Below are 17,525 nucleotides of genomic sequence, written 5' to 3'. Positions count from 1 at the left end.
GCTGCAAAAAGAACCCCCCCACGACCCCTCCCGCAATTCGCGGCATAACCACCACCCCGCGACCCCCCCCTCCCGCGAATCGCGGCAAACCCTCCCCAGTGACCCCCCCCCCCCGATTCGCGGAAACCCCCCCCCCCGCGACCTCCCTCCCGCGATTCGCGTCAAAAAGAACCCCCCGCGACCCCCCCCTTGCACGATTGGCGGCACCCCCCCTGCGACCCCCCTCCCGAGATTCGCGGCACCCCCCCCTGCAATTCGCAGCAGCCCCAGGATTAAATGGCACATGCAAAACACTGACATGGCTATGGTCGACAATGAAAAAGGTTGACATGAGTTTTTGAAGATTTATTTTTAATTTTTTAAATTTTTTCATATTCATTGTCATGTGTCGACATGGACACCAATGAAGTGCCACACTTATGTCAACATTTACATGTGTTGACCTTTCTGTGCTGAATTTTTCTTGTGGCGATTCGCGTCACACCCCCCCGCAACCCCCCCTCCCGCGATTCGCGGCACCCCCCGTGACCCCCCACCTCCCGCAATTCGCGGCAACCCCCCACCGGAACCCCTGTGAACCCCACCCTCCCGCGATTCGCGGCACCCACCCCCGCGACCCCCCCTCCCGCAATTCGCGGCACCCCCCCCCCGTGATTCGCGGCAGCTCCAGAATTAAATTGCACATGGAAAACACTGACATGGCTATGGTCGACAATGAAAAAGGTTAAAAGGTTGACATGAGTTTTTGCAGTTTTTTTGTCATTTTTTGAATATTTTCATATTCATTCTCATGTGTCGACATGGACACCAATGAAGTGCCACACTTATGTCAACATTTACATGTGTTGACCTTTCTGTGTTGATTTTTTTCTTGTGGCGATTCGCGTCACACCCCCCGCAACCCCCCCTCCGGCGATTCGCGGCACCCCCCCGCGACCCCCCCTCCGCAATTCGCGGCAACCCCCCACCGGAACCCCCATGAACCCCGCTCTCCCGCAAATCGCGCCACCCCCCGCGATTCGCGGCAGCCCCAGGATTAAATGGCACATGGAAAACACTGACATGGCTATGGTCGACAATGAAAAAGGTTGACATGAGTTTTTGAAGGTTTTTTTTTCATTTTTTTAATATTTTCATATTCATTCTCATGTGTCGACATGGACACCAATGAAGTGCCACACTTATGTCAACATTTACATGTGTTGACCTTTCTGTGTTGATTTTTTCTTGTGGAGATTTGCGTCACACCCCCCCACCCCCCCCCCCCCCCACAACCCCCACTCCCGCGATTCACGGCACACACACACACACACCTCCCCCGCGATTCTCGGCACCCCACCCCGTGACCCCCCCTCCCGTGATTCACGGCACACCCCCGCGACCCCCCCTCCCATGATTCGCCGCAACCCCCGCCCCGTAACCCCCCCTCCCGTGATTCGCGGCACCCAGCCCCGCGACCCCCCCTCCCGCGATTCGCGGCACCCCCCCGCGATTCGCGGCAGCTCCAGAATTAAATTGCACATGGAAAACACTGACATGGCTATGGTCGACAATGAAAAAGGTTGACATGAGTTTTTGAAGTTTTTTTTTTTTCATTTTTTGAATGTTTTCATATTCATTCTCATGTGTCGACATGGACACCAATGAAGTGCCACACTTATGTCAACATTTACATGTGTTGACCTTTCTGTGTTGATTTTTTCTTGTGGCGATTCGCGTCACACCCCCCCGCAACCCCCACTCCTGCGATTCACGGCACACACACACCCCCCGCGATTCTCGGCACCCCACCCCGTGACCCCCCCTCCCGCGATTTGCGGCAACCCACCCCGCGACCCCCCTCCCGCGATTCTCTGCAATCCCTCCCCTCCCGCGATTCGCAGCATCCACCCCCCCACAACCCCCCCTCCTGCAATTCGCGGCACCCCCCGCGACCCCCCCTCCTGCAATTCGCGGCACCCTCCGCGACCCCCCCTCCCGCGATTCGCGGACACCTAAGTTGCAATACAGGGCATCTTTCATACAATTCTAACCATATTTCTCATATACAAACGTTCACAAATTAAGGGGGCGCAGCCCCTTACGACGGTGTGAAGAGCGCCCGTAGGGCGCGATGAATCACCTAGTATATATATATACACAGTAGATGGATGAGCGGCACTCTCGGGTTTTTCAATAAAGAATTGACACTTCTTAGGTGCAAATTTCTAGGTTTCGGTTTAATTCAATAAACCTTCATCACCTTCATGAAGGATTATTGAAATAAACCGAAACGTACAAATTTGCACCTAAGAAGTGTCATTTCTTTATTGAAAAACCCGAGAGTGCCGCTCATCCATCTACTGTATTATTATCTGCAAAGAGAAGGCACCGGGTAAAGTTACATCGTATGAGGGAAGAAGTGCCCGGCCGTCCAAGAAGATATACTGTATATATATATATACTAGGTGATTCATCGCGCCCTACGGGCGCTCTTCACACCGTCGTAAGGGGCTGCGCCCCCTTAATTTGTGAAAGATGGTTAGAATTGTATGTAAGATGCCTGTATTGCAACTTGAGTTATAGGTGAAATGTGTTAAATAGAGAGCATATGATTTGAAAGGGGGGTGTATTGTTTTGTTTAATTAAAAAGCGGTTACAGAGTAAGATGTACATTGATAGTGTGGATGGTACAGTGACATTTGTGGGGGGGCTGTGTGTGCATGTTGTTTAGGTGTGTGTGCGTGCAATAGTATAGTAGAGTGTTTTTGGGTCAGCGGCTCCCCACTGGCGGAGGTCACGACACAGGAAAACAGGAGGCTGGGAAGTGATAGGGGTGTGTGGACATAAGGGGGACTAAAGAGGAGGGTGGGAGATACTGTGCAGCTTCTGCCAGTGGGTGAGGGTCCAGTGTGGCAGTACAGGAGTACAGGATGGTGGCCCTGAGTCAGTGTCTCCTCCTACTGGGTGGGAGTTAGGGTACATGAGAGCAGGAGGCTGGGCTATGAGGCATGATAGGGGCATGTGGCCAAAACAGCGTCAGCGACTCCCCAGTGGTGGAAGTTACGGTTCAGGAGAGCAGGAAGCTGGGTAGTGATAGGGGTGTGTGAGTATACGGGGGACTAAAGAGGGGCTTAGGGGTGCCGTGAATTGTGGGAGGGGCGTGGGGGGTGCCGTGAATCAAGGGAGGGAGGGGGCGCAGGTGTCCGCGAATCGCGGGAGAGGGTCCGCAAAGCGTGGGAGGGGGCGTGAATTGCGGGAGGGGGGGTTGCGAATTGAGGGAGGGGGGGGTGTGCGGGGGGCGACGTGAATCGTGGGAGGGGGCGTGAATCGTGGGGGGGTGTGCGGGGGGTCCGTGAATTGCGGGAGGGGGGGGGGGGCACGGGGCGCGATGAATCACCTAGTTGGTTATATATTCTTGTAGAAGGATGGTAGGATGTTGCTGTCATTCAGAATGCATTTACATAAACAGTAATAGTAGCAGTAAAAGATCTGACTTAAAACACCTACAGTAAAACAGAACAGGTGTTATATATTATACAAAGAATTGGTTGATGATGTGTAGGTTGACGCGCACATAGTTGTCACTGTAAAAAAATTGCTACAAGAAAAAATCAACACAGAAAGGTCAACACATGTAAATGTTGACATAAGTGTGGCACTTCATTGGTGTCCATGTCGACACATGAGAATGAATATGAAAACATTAAAAAAAGAAGGGAGGAGGTGAGGTGTGTCCGCGAATCATGGGAGGAGGGGTCGTGGGTGGATGCAATGAATTGCGGGAGGGGGGTTCGCGTGGGGGGGGTGGGTGCCGCGAATCGTGGGAGGGGGGGGACGCGGGGGGTTGCAGTGAATCGTGGGAGGGTGGTTCGCAGGGGTGGGGGGTTGCCGTAATGACAGGGGGGGGGGATCGCGGTAGGGGGGGTCGCGGGGGTGGGGGGTACCGCGAGGAAGGGGGGGCCTTGGGGGTTGGCACAAATCGTGGGAGGCGGGGTGCCACGAATCGCAGGAGGGGGTGTATCACGGGGTGGGGCCGCAAATCGCGGGAGTCGCAGCAAATTGGGGGGGGGGTGTGCTGTGCGGGAGGGGGGTCGCCGGGGGGTGCCGCGAATCGCCACAAGAAAAAATCAACACAGAAAGGTCAACACATGTAAATGTTGACATAAGTGTGGCACTTCATTGGTGTCCATGTCGACACATGAGAATGAATATGAAAACATTAAAAAAAGAAAAATAAATCTTCAAAAACTCATGTCAACCTTTTTCATTGTCGACCATAGCCATGTCAGTGTTTCAGTGTTTTGCATGTGCCATTTCATCGTGGGGTTGCCGTGAATGGGGGGGGGGGGGGGGGGAGGGGGGAGGGAGGGACACATTGCTCTGTTTCTGGACTTTCTTCTTAATTTATGGATTACCATCACCTGTGCTTAAACACCTTTCTTATCAATTACGATGTTTAAAACAGGTGATGACAATCATAAATTAAGATGGAAGTCCACAAACAGAGCATTCTGTCCCTCCTGGAGAGGGTCATGTTGGGAGGTATGGAGGTGTGGGGCGCTCACCTGGTGTGTCTGGTGAGTAGCTGTGTCTTTGCTGTGTAACATGGAGAGGCAGAGGGTGTCTGGCACTGTCTGTGGGCTCACTGGGCTGGTTAACTGTCATGTGAGTCAGTCATGTGAGTCAGAGGCTCCACCCAGCGTTACAGCTTCAGACACACTTTGAGTGACAGATGTAGCCAAATATATAAGATATATATATATATATATATATATATATATAGGTGTAGATAGGCACTCACAGTGAGAGTCAGTCCAAATGTGCCTAGGTGCACAAAACTCCTGGGGGACCCAGGTTGAATACAGCAGCAGCAACTCCTGGCACCCCCCTAACCCTGCCCATCTCCCTGAAGCGGAGACGGGCAGGGTCCCACTGCCTAGCCGCCGAGAGACTGGGGCGCATGTGCGTGTGAGACGCATGTGCATCCCAGTCTGATGGAGTCCCTTTTGCCAGAGGGGACGTTCTGGCGAGAGCTGAGCAAAGAAGAGAGTGTCCATCTTTATATCATAGAGGCAAAACCACTGTGGCAAAGGTAGAAAATACACTTAGCAAAAATATTAATATTAATTAAGGAGGTAATTCAGATGCCATAATCCGCAAATTCGTCATTTGAGCCATTATTGAATGACTGCACATTTGTACTGTATGCACTGCGCATGTGCAATGAGTGAATAGCGACAGTGTATGTGTATGGATCGTAATTGCAGTGTATTCACAGTATGAATGACAAGAAGCCGGTGTTTGGGGGTGGTAACCATATGTTTTCTGGGAGTGGTTTGAAGACACTGGCGCGCCCCAGCATTTCTGTGGAGGGTCTGTGACATCAGCGATGATCACTTCTAGCCTGTCTCAGTCACATAATAAGGGAAGGATCAGAGTCACTTACATCTGCACAGATGGCAAAAACATTAGTGATCCATCCGCAAATCAATGGCAAATTAACACGAGGAGTCAGTCTGATCGGCGGCTCTCTCCTCACAGGTTTCTGACAATAGCTATCAGCTCTGAATTAGTCCCTAAAATTGGTGATTTCTGGCTTGTTCTAAAAAATCTCGCCCTATTACATGTGTGATTTTTGGCTGAGAATTGCGCGTGACATGTGCGATATGGTAGGATTTTTTATGTTACTAAAAGAAACCAGCACCCTACAGTATTACATTTTTCCCATAGTCTATTCATGACAATTTCGACACACCCTTTTTGACCTAGGGTATCACTATATAGTCTATTATACATACAGATGTGTCCCTGCTGGAGAGGGTCAAGTTGGGAGGTACAAATGCGTCCTTTTCAGTGGCGGTTTTTACCTATGGACTGCAGGGCTGCAGCCCCCCCCAGGTAAAATCCGCCACTGTAATGAAGCCAGATGCAGTCTGTGATACTGCATTGGCTTCACTGTGACTGACAGTGACTTCCTATTGGACGTCCTACCTGCCAGCAGTGGTGCAAGTAGAAAAAAATGACTCAGTGGTACTGTGCCGGAATGGGCGTTGTCAGGGGCGTGGTCATATGACACTAGGGGAGTGGCTGGAATATTGCACGCCGAAAGCACACGGCCAAAATTTACACAGTAATGCTTGTTATGCGTCACACACCAAATACATATTACCCCTGCCATAATGCCCGTTACACATTATGCCCCACACCATAATGCTCATTGCACCGCACAACTGATGCCCATTACCAATATGCCCCCACAGTGCCACACATATGCCCCCAGTGCCAGGTGGCAAGTCCCGCTCAGGAAGGTGCGGGGTGGCTCAGGGGGACTCGGAAGTGATCTGGAGTTTGGGCGTCTGAGTTCCCGTGAGCCACACGAACCTTCCCGAGCGTGGCCTGCCAGCTGGTCACTGCTACAGTGCGAATGGCGACAGGGAGCTGGCATAAGATTGCATGAGGGTGGAGGTCAGGGGGGGGGGGGGCAACAGGGGGGAGGGGTGCAACAGGAGGGGGAAGTCGGGACTGGCTGCTGCCCTTGAGTGTTGCTGGGGCAGGACAAACCTGTCCTGGTAGGTTTGTCCTGCCCCAGCAAATCCCACCACTCAAGGGGTTAATTAAACAGAAAGTAATAATATTTAACCCCTTCCCGACATTTGACGTACATTTACGTCATGGCCGGGATGTACTTCCCGACACATGGCATAAATGTACGTCATGACTTTAAACTGTCACTGCGTCTCGAGACGCAGTGACAGAGGGACGATGTCTGCTGTCCCTGACAGCAGACATGTCCCTGCATGCCCAGGGGGGGCTGCGATGTCGCCCCCCCGTCGGCGATCGCTGTGATTGGCTGTTCAGTGTGAACAGCCAATTACAGCGTTTTCCTGTGTTACCAGCGAATCAGACGCTCGGTAACACAGGTGTCAATCACCGCCGGGCGTCAGGGGGCATGAGGGGGTCATCGGTGACGATGACACCTCACCCCACCCTCACCCCACCTGCCCCCAAGGCTGTGATTGGTCCGTGGGACCCACGGACCAATCACAGCCAAGGCGCGACATTTAAACTAACGGTGACTGCGCTGCAGACGCCATTCCGGTCTGGAATAGCGTGCAGAACGGTCACCGTGCCTGTCTGCCGTGAATACCGACCTGATCCTTGCTAATACTTACCTGATCCTTGCAAATACCTTACCTGATCACTTGATCACTGCTTGTAGCGTGCTGGACGCTTCCTGGATCTGACTTCCTGAGACTTCCTGCTGCTGCTGCAGTGTGATAGAGAGATAGAGAGATAGAGAGAGAGAGATAGAGAGAGATAGAGAGATAGTGACAGAGAGAGCTATATTTTGTGTCTGCTACCCCCCCTTTTTGGGGGTGCAGGGGTTTTTTATATATAAATAACTGTCGCTGCTGCTGCAGTGTCATAGTACTTCTAGTACTGGCCCCCGTATTGTACCAGGGCAGCATTTTCCTGATGAAATCCCCTCCACTGGAAAAAAGGGCAGGACACAAAAAAGGTGCAAAGTTTGCTATAAAAAGGGAATAAGAAAGCAAACTATTTTCCAGTGTGACACTTGCCCCGACAAACCCGGCCTATGTATAAAGGAGTGTTTTAAAATATACCACACATCTATGGAATATTAGGTTCATAATTTCACCGTGCTTCGGGGGTCTTGCTAATGCCACATAGCACCCACCATTCATTCCACCAGAATCTGAGCCGCAAAATCCAAAAATCACTCCTTCCCTTCTGAGTCCTGCCATGCACCCAACTGGTATTTTTTGGTCACATGTGAGGCATTGCCGTAGTTGGGAGATATTGGGGCACAGATTTTGGGGTGCTTTTTCTCCTTCATTCCTTGTGAAAATGAAAAATTTTGAGCCAGAACTGCATTTTTGTGTAAAAAAATGTAATTTTTCATGTTCACTGCCCAGTTTTATCAAAATTGGTGAAACCCCTGGGGGTTTGAAATGTACACTATACCCCTAGATGAATTCCCTGAGGGGTGTAGTTTGCAAAATGGGGTCACTTGTGGGGGGGTTCCACTGTATTGGTGCTTTGGGGGTCTTGCTAATGCGACATAGCACCCACCATCATTCCACCAGAATTTGTGCTGCAAACTCCAAATATCACTCCTTCCCTTCTGAGTCCTGCCACTTTTTGGTCACACATGAGGCATTGCCGTACTCGGGAGAAATTGGGGCACAGATTTTGGGGTGCTTTGTCTCCTTCATTCCTTCTGAAAATGAAAAATTTTGAGCCAGAACTGCATTTTTGTGTAAAAAAATGTAATTTTTCATTTTCACTGCCCACTTGTATCAAAATTGGTGAAACCCCTGGGGGTTTGAAATGTACACTATACCCCTAGATGAATTCCCTGAGGGGTGTACTTCGCAAAATGGGGTGACTTGTGGGGGGGTTCCACTGTATTGGTGCAACATAGCACCCACCATTCATTCCACCAAAATCTGTGCTGCAAAATCCAAAAATCACTCCTTCCCTTCTGAGTCCTGCCATGCACCCAACTGGTATTTTTTGTTCACATGTGAGGCATTGCCGTACTCTGGAGAAATTGGGGCACAGATTTTGGGGTGCTTTTTCGGTACTTATGTAGTATCTGGGCTGCCGATTTCTAAATCGGGTCGGATCGGGAGATCGCATCGCATCGCATGCGACCATGCGATTCGATGCGATGCGATGCGATGCGATGACCCGATTTTTCCATAGGAATCAATGTTAAAATGGACTGAGTCCATTTTAACATGGAATTCAATGGGAAAAATGGGTCCTTTTCATACCCCTACTATCCAAGTGGGCATGGAGTTGGATATAAACCTGTGGCGAGCGTAGCGAGCCACCGAGCCCGAAGCGTGGCGAGCGAAGCGAGCCCCGCGAGGGGACGAATACCGTCCCCTCGCGGGGCTCGCTTCGCTCGCCACGCTTCGGGCTCGGTGGCTCGCTACGCTCGCCACAGGTTTATATCCAACTCCATGCCCACTTGGATAGTAGGGGTATGAAAAGGACCCATTTTTCCATAGGAATCATTTTAACATTGATTCCTATGGAAAAATCGGGTCATCGCATCCGATATCGGATGCGATATCGGATGCGATGCGATGCGATATCGCATCGCATCGCATCTGATTGTATGCCTTAACTTAAGGCATACAATCAAAAAATCGGCAGCCCAGATACTACATAAGTACCGCTTTTTCTCCTTCATACCTTCTGAAAATGAAAAATTTTGAGCCAGAACTGCATTTTTGTGTAAAAAAATGTAATTTTTCATGTTCACTGCCCACTTGTATCAAAATTGGTGAAACCCCTGGGGGTTTGAAATGTACACTATACCCCTAGATGAATTCCCTGAGGGGTGTAGTTTGCAAAATGGGGTCACTTGTGGGGGGGTTCCACCAGTGTTCCCTCTAAGCTGTGCGCATGTGCGCGCGCACACAACTCAACGAGCATGCGCACAGACATTACAACAGAGCGCACAAAGCAGTAGTGGTCCCTTTTTGCAGTTGTGGACTCAATTCATGTGTGTTTCACCCATTAACTACACTATGTGCTGTGTTTTGAATGTTTAAATGTTTAATATCATTTTGAAGTAAAGTTAACACAAATGCTGAACGTCATTTTCCAGTTATATATAAGTGCCGCACAAAATTTTTAATTTCCTTCCAAAGTTGCACAGCCAAAATCTTTTGCCGCACACAGCCTTCGTAAAATTAGAGGGAACATTGGGTTCCACTGTATTGGTGCAACATAGCACCCACCATTCATTCCACCAAAATCTGTGCTGCAAAATCCAAAAATCACTCCTTCCCTTCTGAGTCCTGCCATGCACCCAACTGGTATTTTTTGTTCACATGTGAGGCATTGCCGTACTCGGGAGAAATTGGGGCACAGATTTTGGGGTGCTTTTTCTCCTTCATACCTTCTGAAAATGAAAAATTTTGAGCCAGAACTGCATTTTTGTGTAAAAAAATGTAATTTTTCATGTTCACTGCCCACTTGTATCAAAATTGGTGAAACCCCTGGGGGTTTGAAATGTACACTATACCCCTAGATGAATTCCCTGAGGGGTGTAGTTTGCAAAATGGGGTCACTTGTGGGGGGGTTCCACTGTATTGGTGCTTTGGGGGTCTTGCTAATGCGACATAGCACCCACCAAAATTCCACCAGAATCTGAGCTGCAAAATCCAAAAATCACTCCTTCCCTTCTGAGTCCTGCCATGCACCCAACTGGTATTTTTTGGTCACATGTGAGGCATTGCCGTACTCGGGAGAAATTGGGGCACAGATTTTGGGGTGCTTTTTCTCCTTCATACCTTCTGAAAATGAAAAATTTTGAGCCAGAACTGCATTTTTGTGTAAAAAAATGTAATTTTTCATGTTCACTGCCCACTTGTATCAAAATTGGTGAAACCCCTGGGGGTTTGAAATGTACACTATACCCCTAGATGAATTCCCTGAGGGGTGTAGTTTGCAAAATGGGGTCACTTGTGGGGGGGTTCCACTGTATTGGTGCTTTGGGGGTCTTGCTAATGCGACATAGCACCCACCAAAATTCCACCAGAATCTGAGCTGCAAAATCCAAAAATCACTCCTTCCCTTCTGAGTCCTGCCATGCACCCAACTGGTATTTTTTGGTCACATGTGAGGCATTGCCGTACTCGGGAGAAATTGGGGCACAGATTTTGGGGTGCTTTTTCTCCTTCATACCTTCTGAAAATGAAAAATTTTGAGCCAGAACTGCATTTTTGTGTAAAAAAATGTAATTTTTCATGTTCACTGCCCACTTGTATCAAAATTGGTGAAACCCCTGGGGGTTTGAAATGTACACTATACCCCTAGATGAATTCCCTGAGGGGTGTAGTTTGCAAAATGGGGTCACTTGTGGGGGGGTTCCACTGTATTGGTGCTTTGGGGGTCTTGCTAATGCGACATAGCACCCACCAAAATTCCACCAGAATCTGAGCTGCAAAATCCAAAAATCACTCCTTCCCTTCTGAGTCCTGCCATGCACCCAACTGGTATTTTTTGGTCACATGTGAGGCATTGCCGTACTCGGGAGAAATTGGGGCACAGATTTTGGGGTGCTTTTTCTCCTTCATACCTTCTGAAAATGAAAAATTTTGAGCCAGAACTGCATTTTTGTGTAAAAAAATGTAATTTTTCATTTTCACTGCCCACTTGTATCAAAATTGGTGAAACCCCTGGGGGTTTGTAATGTACACTATACCCCTAGATGAATTCCCTGAGGGGTGTACTTTGCAAAATGGGGTGACTTGTGGGGGGGTTCCACTGTATTGGTGCAACATAGCACCCATAATTCATTCCACCAAAATCTGTGCTGCAAAATCCAAAAATCACTCCTTCCCTTCTGAGTCCTGCCATGCACCCAACTGGTATTTTTTGTTCACATGTGAGGCATTGCCGTACTCGGGAGAAATTGGGGCACAGATTTTGGGGTGCTTTTTCTCCTTCATACCTTCTGAAAATGAAAAATTTTGAGCCAGAACTGCATTTTTGTGTAAAAAAATGTAATTTTTCATGTTCACTGCCCACTTGTATCAAAATTGGTGAAACCCCTGGGGGTTTGAAATGTACACTATACCCCTAGATGAATACCCTGAGGGGTGTAGTTTGCAAAATGGGGTCACTTGTGGGGGGGTTCCACTGTATTGGTGCTTTGGGGGTCTTGCTAATGCGACATAGCACCCACCAAAATTCCACCAGAATCTGAGCTGCAAAATCCAAAAATCACTCCTTCCCTTCTGAGTCCTGCCATGCACCCAACTGGTATTTTTTGGTCACATGTGAGGCATTGCCGTACTCGGGAGAAATTGGGGCACAGATTTTGGGGTGCTTTTTCTCCTTCATACCTTCTAAAAATGAAAAATTTTGAGCCAGAACTGCATTTTTGTGTAAAAAAATGTAATTTTTCATTTTCACTGCCCACTTGTATCAAAATTGGTGAAACCCCTGGGGGTTTGAAATGTACACTATACCCCTAGATGAATTCCCTGAGGGGTGTACTTTGCAAAATGGGGTGACTTGTGGGGGGGTTCCACTGTATTGGTGCAACATAGCACCCACCATTCATTCCACCAAAATCTGTGCTGCAAAATCCAAAAATCACTCCTTCCCTTCTGAGTCCTGCCATGCACCCAACTGGTATTGTTTGTTCACATGTGAGGCATTGCCGTACTCGGGAGAAATTGGGGCACAGATTTTGGGGTGCTTTTTCTCCTTCATACCTTCTGAAAATGAAAAATTTTGAGCCAGAACTGCATTTTTGTGTAAAAAAATGTAATTTTTCATTTTCACTGCCCACTTGTATCAAAATTGGTGAAACCCCTGGGGGTTTGAAATGTACACTATACCCCTAGATGAATTCCCTGAGGGGTGTAGTTTGCAAAATGGGGTCACTTGTGGGGGGGGTTCCACTGTATTGGTGCTTTGGGGGTCTTGCTAATGCGACATAGCACCCACCAAAATTCCACCAGAATCTGAGCTGCAAAATCCAAAAATCACTCCTTCCCTTCTGAGTCCTGCCATGCACCCAACTGGTATTTTTTGGTCACATGTGAGGCATTGCGGTACTCGGGAGAAATTGGGGCACAGATTTTGGGGTGCTTTGTCTCCTTCATTCCTTGTGAAAATGACAAATTTGGAGCCAGAACTGCATTTTTGTGTAAAAAAATTAATTTTTCATTTTCACTGCCCAGTTGTACCACAATTGGTGAAACCCCTGGGGGTTTAAAATGTACACTATACCCCTAGATGAATTCCCTGAGGGGTGTAGTTTGCAAAATGGGGTCACTTGTGGGGGGGTTCCTAACTTTTAGCATCTTATGGTGCCTAGAAACCTACATGGTGCCTAAAAAATAATCTCATAAAAAGGAGGCTCCAAAATCAAGTAGGTGCTCCTTCTATTATGAAGCCTGTGGTTTGGTCAACGTGCACACTAGGGCCACATATAGGATATTTATGAAAACAAAAGAATTGGGGGAATCAATTTTTAGTCACATTTCTCTAGTAAAATGTACTGTGTTCCTTAGAAAAATGTATTAAAATTGCAAATCTGCAAAAAAAATGAAATTTTGAAATTTCACCTACACTTTGTTTTAATTCCTGTGAAACACCTAAAGGGTTAACAAACTTCCAAAATGCTGTTTTGAATACTGTGAGGGGTGCAGTTTTTGAAATGGCATCATTTATGGGGGTGTCTCACATACAAGTCCCTCAAAGTCACATCAGAACTGAACTGGTCCCTAAAAAAATCAGTGTTTGAAATTTTCTTGAAAATTTGAGAATTTGCTATTCATATTGTAAGCCTCCTAGTGTCCAAAAAAATTAAAAGGAAGTTGAAATAATGATGGCAACATAAAGTAGACATATGGTCTATGTTAGTTATTAACTATTTTGAGTGGTATGATTATTTGTCTCACAAGCAGAAAATTTAACATTTTGCAAATCGCTAAATTTTCCATTTTTTCACGACATTTTGGTATTTTTCACAAAAAAACACAGACTGTATCGACCCAAATTTACCACTAATTTGAAGTACAATGTGTCACGAAAAAACAATCTCAAAATCACTGGGATAAGTAAAAGCAAAAAAAAGTTATCCCCACTTAAGTGAGACATGTCAGATTTGAAAAAAATGGCTCTGTCAGGAACGCAAAAACTAGCTCTGTCAGGAAGGGGTTAAAACATATGAAATTCCGTGGAGTTAATATAATTCTAGAAATAGATCACTAAAAATGCATACAGAGCACATTACCACTGGATATATAGAGATGCTAAAATAGTAAATCTGGTACCAAGTAAGAGACAGGATTAGTAGTGGCAGAGTAAATGGTGTAAGTAACACAGCTTCACATAGATGGGCGGAGGATAGACCTGGGTGATCATGCAGTTCTGTAGCTGCCTAGGAACAACCTCTGGATATTGGTAGTGATACTTTTGGGATATGGCACACAAAAATCTTTATCCAGTGGTACAAATGTGCAGATAATGGCTCAACGCATTTCCCTGGGGTCATGCTCCCAGCTTCATCAGGAGCAGATCTGCAGCACAGTTCAAAATTCAAACAAGGGAGCCACAGCTACTGCAACCAACTGTCATTCCAAACTGACTTACTGGCAGTTGTTGTGACTCCCCTAATTGGATTTTGAACTGTGCTGCAGCCCCTGCTCTTGAGCCGCCACTGCACCCCACCCAAATATAATAAGGAAATGACTATGAATAAATGGGTAGGAATGTCCCTGTCACATCCACCATGGCGTTTGCCCAAGATCCCTGTACTGTGCCCAGTCCTGGACCCTCTAGGTGCACTAGAAACCATGGCGCTCACCTCTGCTATCTCTCTGACTCCACTGGGGTACATGCGGCCGTGTTGTCATCGCGTGGTGACACTGTGCTCCAGCTCCATGCAGGACATGAGTAGCATATCGCCATGTGTGTTTGTGCCTGGTCTGTGTCTGTGTAAAGGCCGGTGCTTGTGCAGCTGCATACAATCAGGGCTTCCCAGCCTCTCCTGCACGGCTACGCCTCCCTCTCTGATTGCCTGACCAATCCCAGCACAGCTCACCTGGTAAGTACTGGCTGCTCAGGCTAGTCCAGCAGTCAGTACAATGATGTTGATCCCGTAGCATCATTGCTCCTACCTGGCTCTGTAGTACTCACTACAATCCTGAGCTTCCGCTCTCACCTGGCTCTGTAGTTCCCACTACAATCCTGATCTTCCCCAGAGAAGATCCTGCTGGCCGTTTACTGCATCAAGTACCACCGGACTCTGCTTACCGCCTATGTGGACAGCGAGGTCAGATCCTCAAAGGGGTCTCACCTTGCTATACTCCCGACGGTCACTTCCAAAGGTTACCTCTGGAAGCAGCCATGACCATATACTGCAAGGATTCCTCTTCTCCAGTTATCTTAATTTATTATCTTCCAATCCTCCAATCTTCAAATCCTCATCCAATCCGCAACCAATCATCCAATCTTCAAATCCTCATCCAATCCTCCAATCCGCAACCAATCATCCAATCTTCAAATCATCATCCAATCTTCTAACCTTCATCCAATCATCCAATCTGCAATACACTCTTCATTCGTTCTTCAAGTCATCCAATCCTCAATTCCTTCTGCAACCCTTAATTACTACTCCGGTTTATATTCTATTCCACTCTTCAATTATATTGCAATATTCTTCAAGGACCAAGCTTCATCATCAATTATAATAACTTACTGGACAATTGACTTTATATTTGCATACTTGCCATATACCGTTTTTATCATCATTATCACAGTCTGCAATATCTTCATTAAATTCATTATATTTTATCCTCCTTGTTTCACTCCCTTCTGTCGTGGATGCAACCACCATAAGTTAAGCACCCAGCCTCCGTTACTCTCCAGCTGGTGCTTCTAAGAGCGTGACAGTCTTATTTGCACCTATTCTTGGATGGTAGTCGCACATCAGTTAATTTACAAAGGGAAAACTACTGTATGTCAGATTTTGCTCATTTACGAATGAAAATCACTGCTGAAAACACAAATAGGAACCAGTAGACCATCGGCCAAACTCGGCAGGACTTTTCCATAGGCACACGACCACCTTTTTGCCATTTGTGGTTGCAGAAGCCTGTACAGATCAGTGAGCTCTTTTAACCGGTCCTGGTTCCAAAAATACAAGGGAAACAGGCACCAAGCTCTTGGACCAGAGATTTAATATTGGGTTTGGCTGTGGAACTAAAAGTCTCAGCAAGCCTCCCCATGCAGATACTTGAAGAACCACAAGTAGGGGGATGGGGCTACAGTGATTATTCAAAGTGAATCAAGTCATCAAGGTTTATTTACATAGCAACCAATCAGATTATATCTATATTCTCCTATTAGCTGCTTAATAAATAAGTAGAATCTGACTAGTTGCTATGGGCAACATCCCATGTTCAACAGAACTCCCATCTTAGTAAATAAACCCCATTGTTAAGCCTACTTGTGGGGGGCAGAGCATAATGCAAATTAACCCAGTAAAGCTGTAGAATAATAATAAGACAACATTACAAAGACAATTGTGTCTTACAGGGTGCGCACTGTGTCCTAGTAACTGGCTGCTGTATGGGGACAACTGTTATTACTATTCAGATGCTACACTGAGGACATGGAATCAGAGCCAGGAGCAGTGTGAGGTGATGGGAGCCCACCTACTAGTCATAGAGGACCAGGGACAGCAGGTGAGTGGTCTGTGCTCTACTTTGAGGGCTCAGTAATAATCATATATATATTATTTTCATTATTAATCAATCACCGTGTTGTATTACTGTGTTCTAGGTATTTATAAGACACAATCTCACAAAACAGACTGGGGACATGATTTGGATTGGACTATACCAGGCTGGAGATGGGTGGAGATGGGTGACCGGCCGGCACTATAACACCAGCCTGTAAGTGACGCCGATGTTATACGCAGCCATTGTTCTAGCAATAGCCTGTAATCCGGGACAATGTACATTAACATCAGCTTCTGTCAGTTCAGTTACCAATATATAATGGTTTATTCTTATAACCTCCATACATTCTAATGTGAATTTATTTTGGTCTTTTTGTGTTTCTTACACAGGTTCCATCTGGAGGATAATGTAGGGAGCTGTGCATTAATAGACAGATATAGTTATCATACTGGTGTGTGTAATTTTACATACAAATTCATATGTCAGAAGATAGCTGTGATAGTGTGACATTGCTGCAATAGGAGAATACTGTATGCTGATGGATCATTTATGGCTAAAGATAAATATCTGACATCTGATGTATGTTCCAAATAGGGCTAAAGATAAAACAACAACAACTGCGCATTAAACACATTTTGCTTGCAAACCTCATCTGCACAACATGTGTCTCACTGATCCGAGACCTCAGACAAGTCATATAAAAAAAATCAATTCAATAGCATACAACATTGGGCTGCTGTGAATCGGGCCCAAAAAAAGGTCAGGGCCATGGAAGGTGTAGGCGGGGAATCAGGTGGAAGGGTGTGGCCTAGCCCTGGGAGGGGGTGTGTGCCCATAGCTCCCCAAACAGCTAGGCAGCCCCCAGCTCCCCTCAGTGCACTGATAGAGGCTGTGCCCGGCTCCACCCTCCCAGCATACAGGATCCTGTATTGGGATAACGGGATGGTGTCCAATTAGCGGAACAGTTGGGAGGTATGCAGTTGTTCTTAAATTGTTTTCCAAAACAACATACAAATACATACAGTATCCTCCGCGAAGGGAGAGACGTGATGGCAGCGTGCGTTATGTGCACTGATACAGCTTCTTACCCATGTACTATCTGATTGTAAGCTTGCGAGCAGGGCCCTCATACCTTTGTCTGTAAATACCCAGTTTGTTGTATCACTGTCTCCTAATGTAATGTACAATGGAATATGCTGTGTTATATAAGAAACTAATAATAAATAAATAAGATGGAGCTCCATTGTGCACGGCACTGTAAGGTTAGTGGCACTGAACCTTCCGGCACCTGCAGTT

At 47.0% G+C, this 17,525-nt stretch overlaps 1 protein-coding gene across 1 annotated transcript in view; it reads left to right on the top strand.

Annotated features, from left to right (window-relative positions):
- The window catches only part of LOC146009771 (uncharacterized), a 64,030-nt gene extending 46,982 nt beyond the window's left edge, over positions 1–17,048 (top strand). The window contains exons 6-8 of the mRNA XM_083150232.1: positions 16,084–16,232; positions 16,330–16,442; positions 16,619–17,048. Coding sequence (XP_083006358.1) covers positions 16,084–16,232; positions 16,330–16,442; positions 16,619–16,736 — 380 coding nt within the window. The 3' untranslated portion in view covers positions 16,737–17,048. The remainder of the gene's footprint in view (positions 1–16,083; positions 16,233–16,329; positions 16,443–16,618) is intronic.
- The last annotated feature ends 477 nt before the right edge of the window (positions 17,049–17,525 follow it).

The sequence above is a fragment of the Crinia signifera genome, chromosome 6, assembly GCF_055691185.1.
Source record: "Crinia signifera chromosome 6, ASM5569118v1, whole genome shotgun sequence".
NCBI classification, from domain to species: Eukaryota; Metazoa; Chordata; class Amphibia; order Anura; family Myobatrachidae; genus Crinia; species Crinia signifera.
The sequence above is the reverse complement of the archived record's forward strand: the minus strand, read 5'-3'. Positions and strand labels throughout refer to the sequence as shown.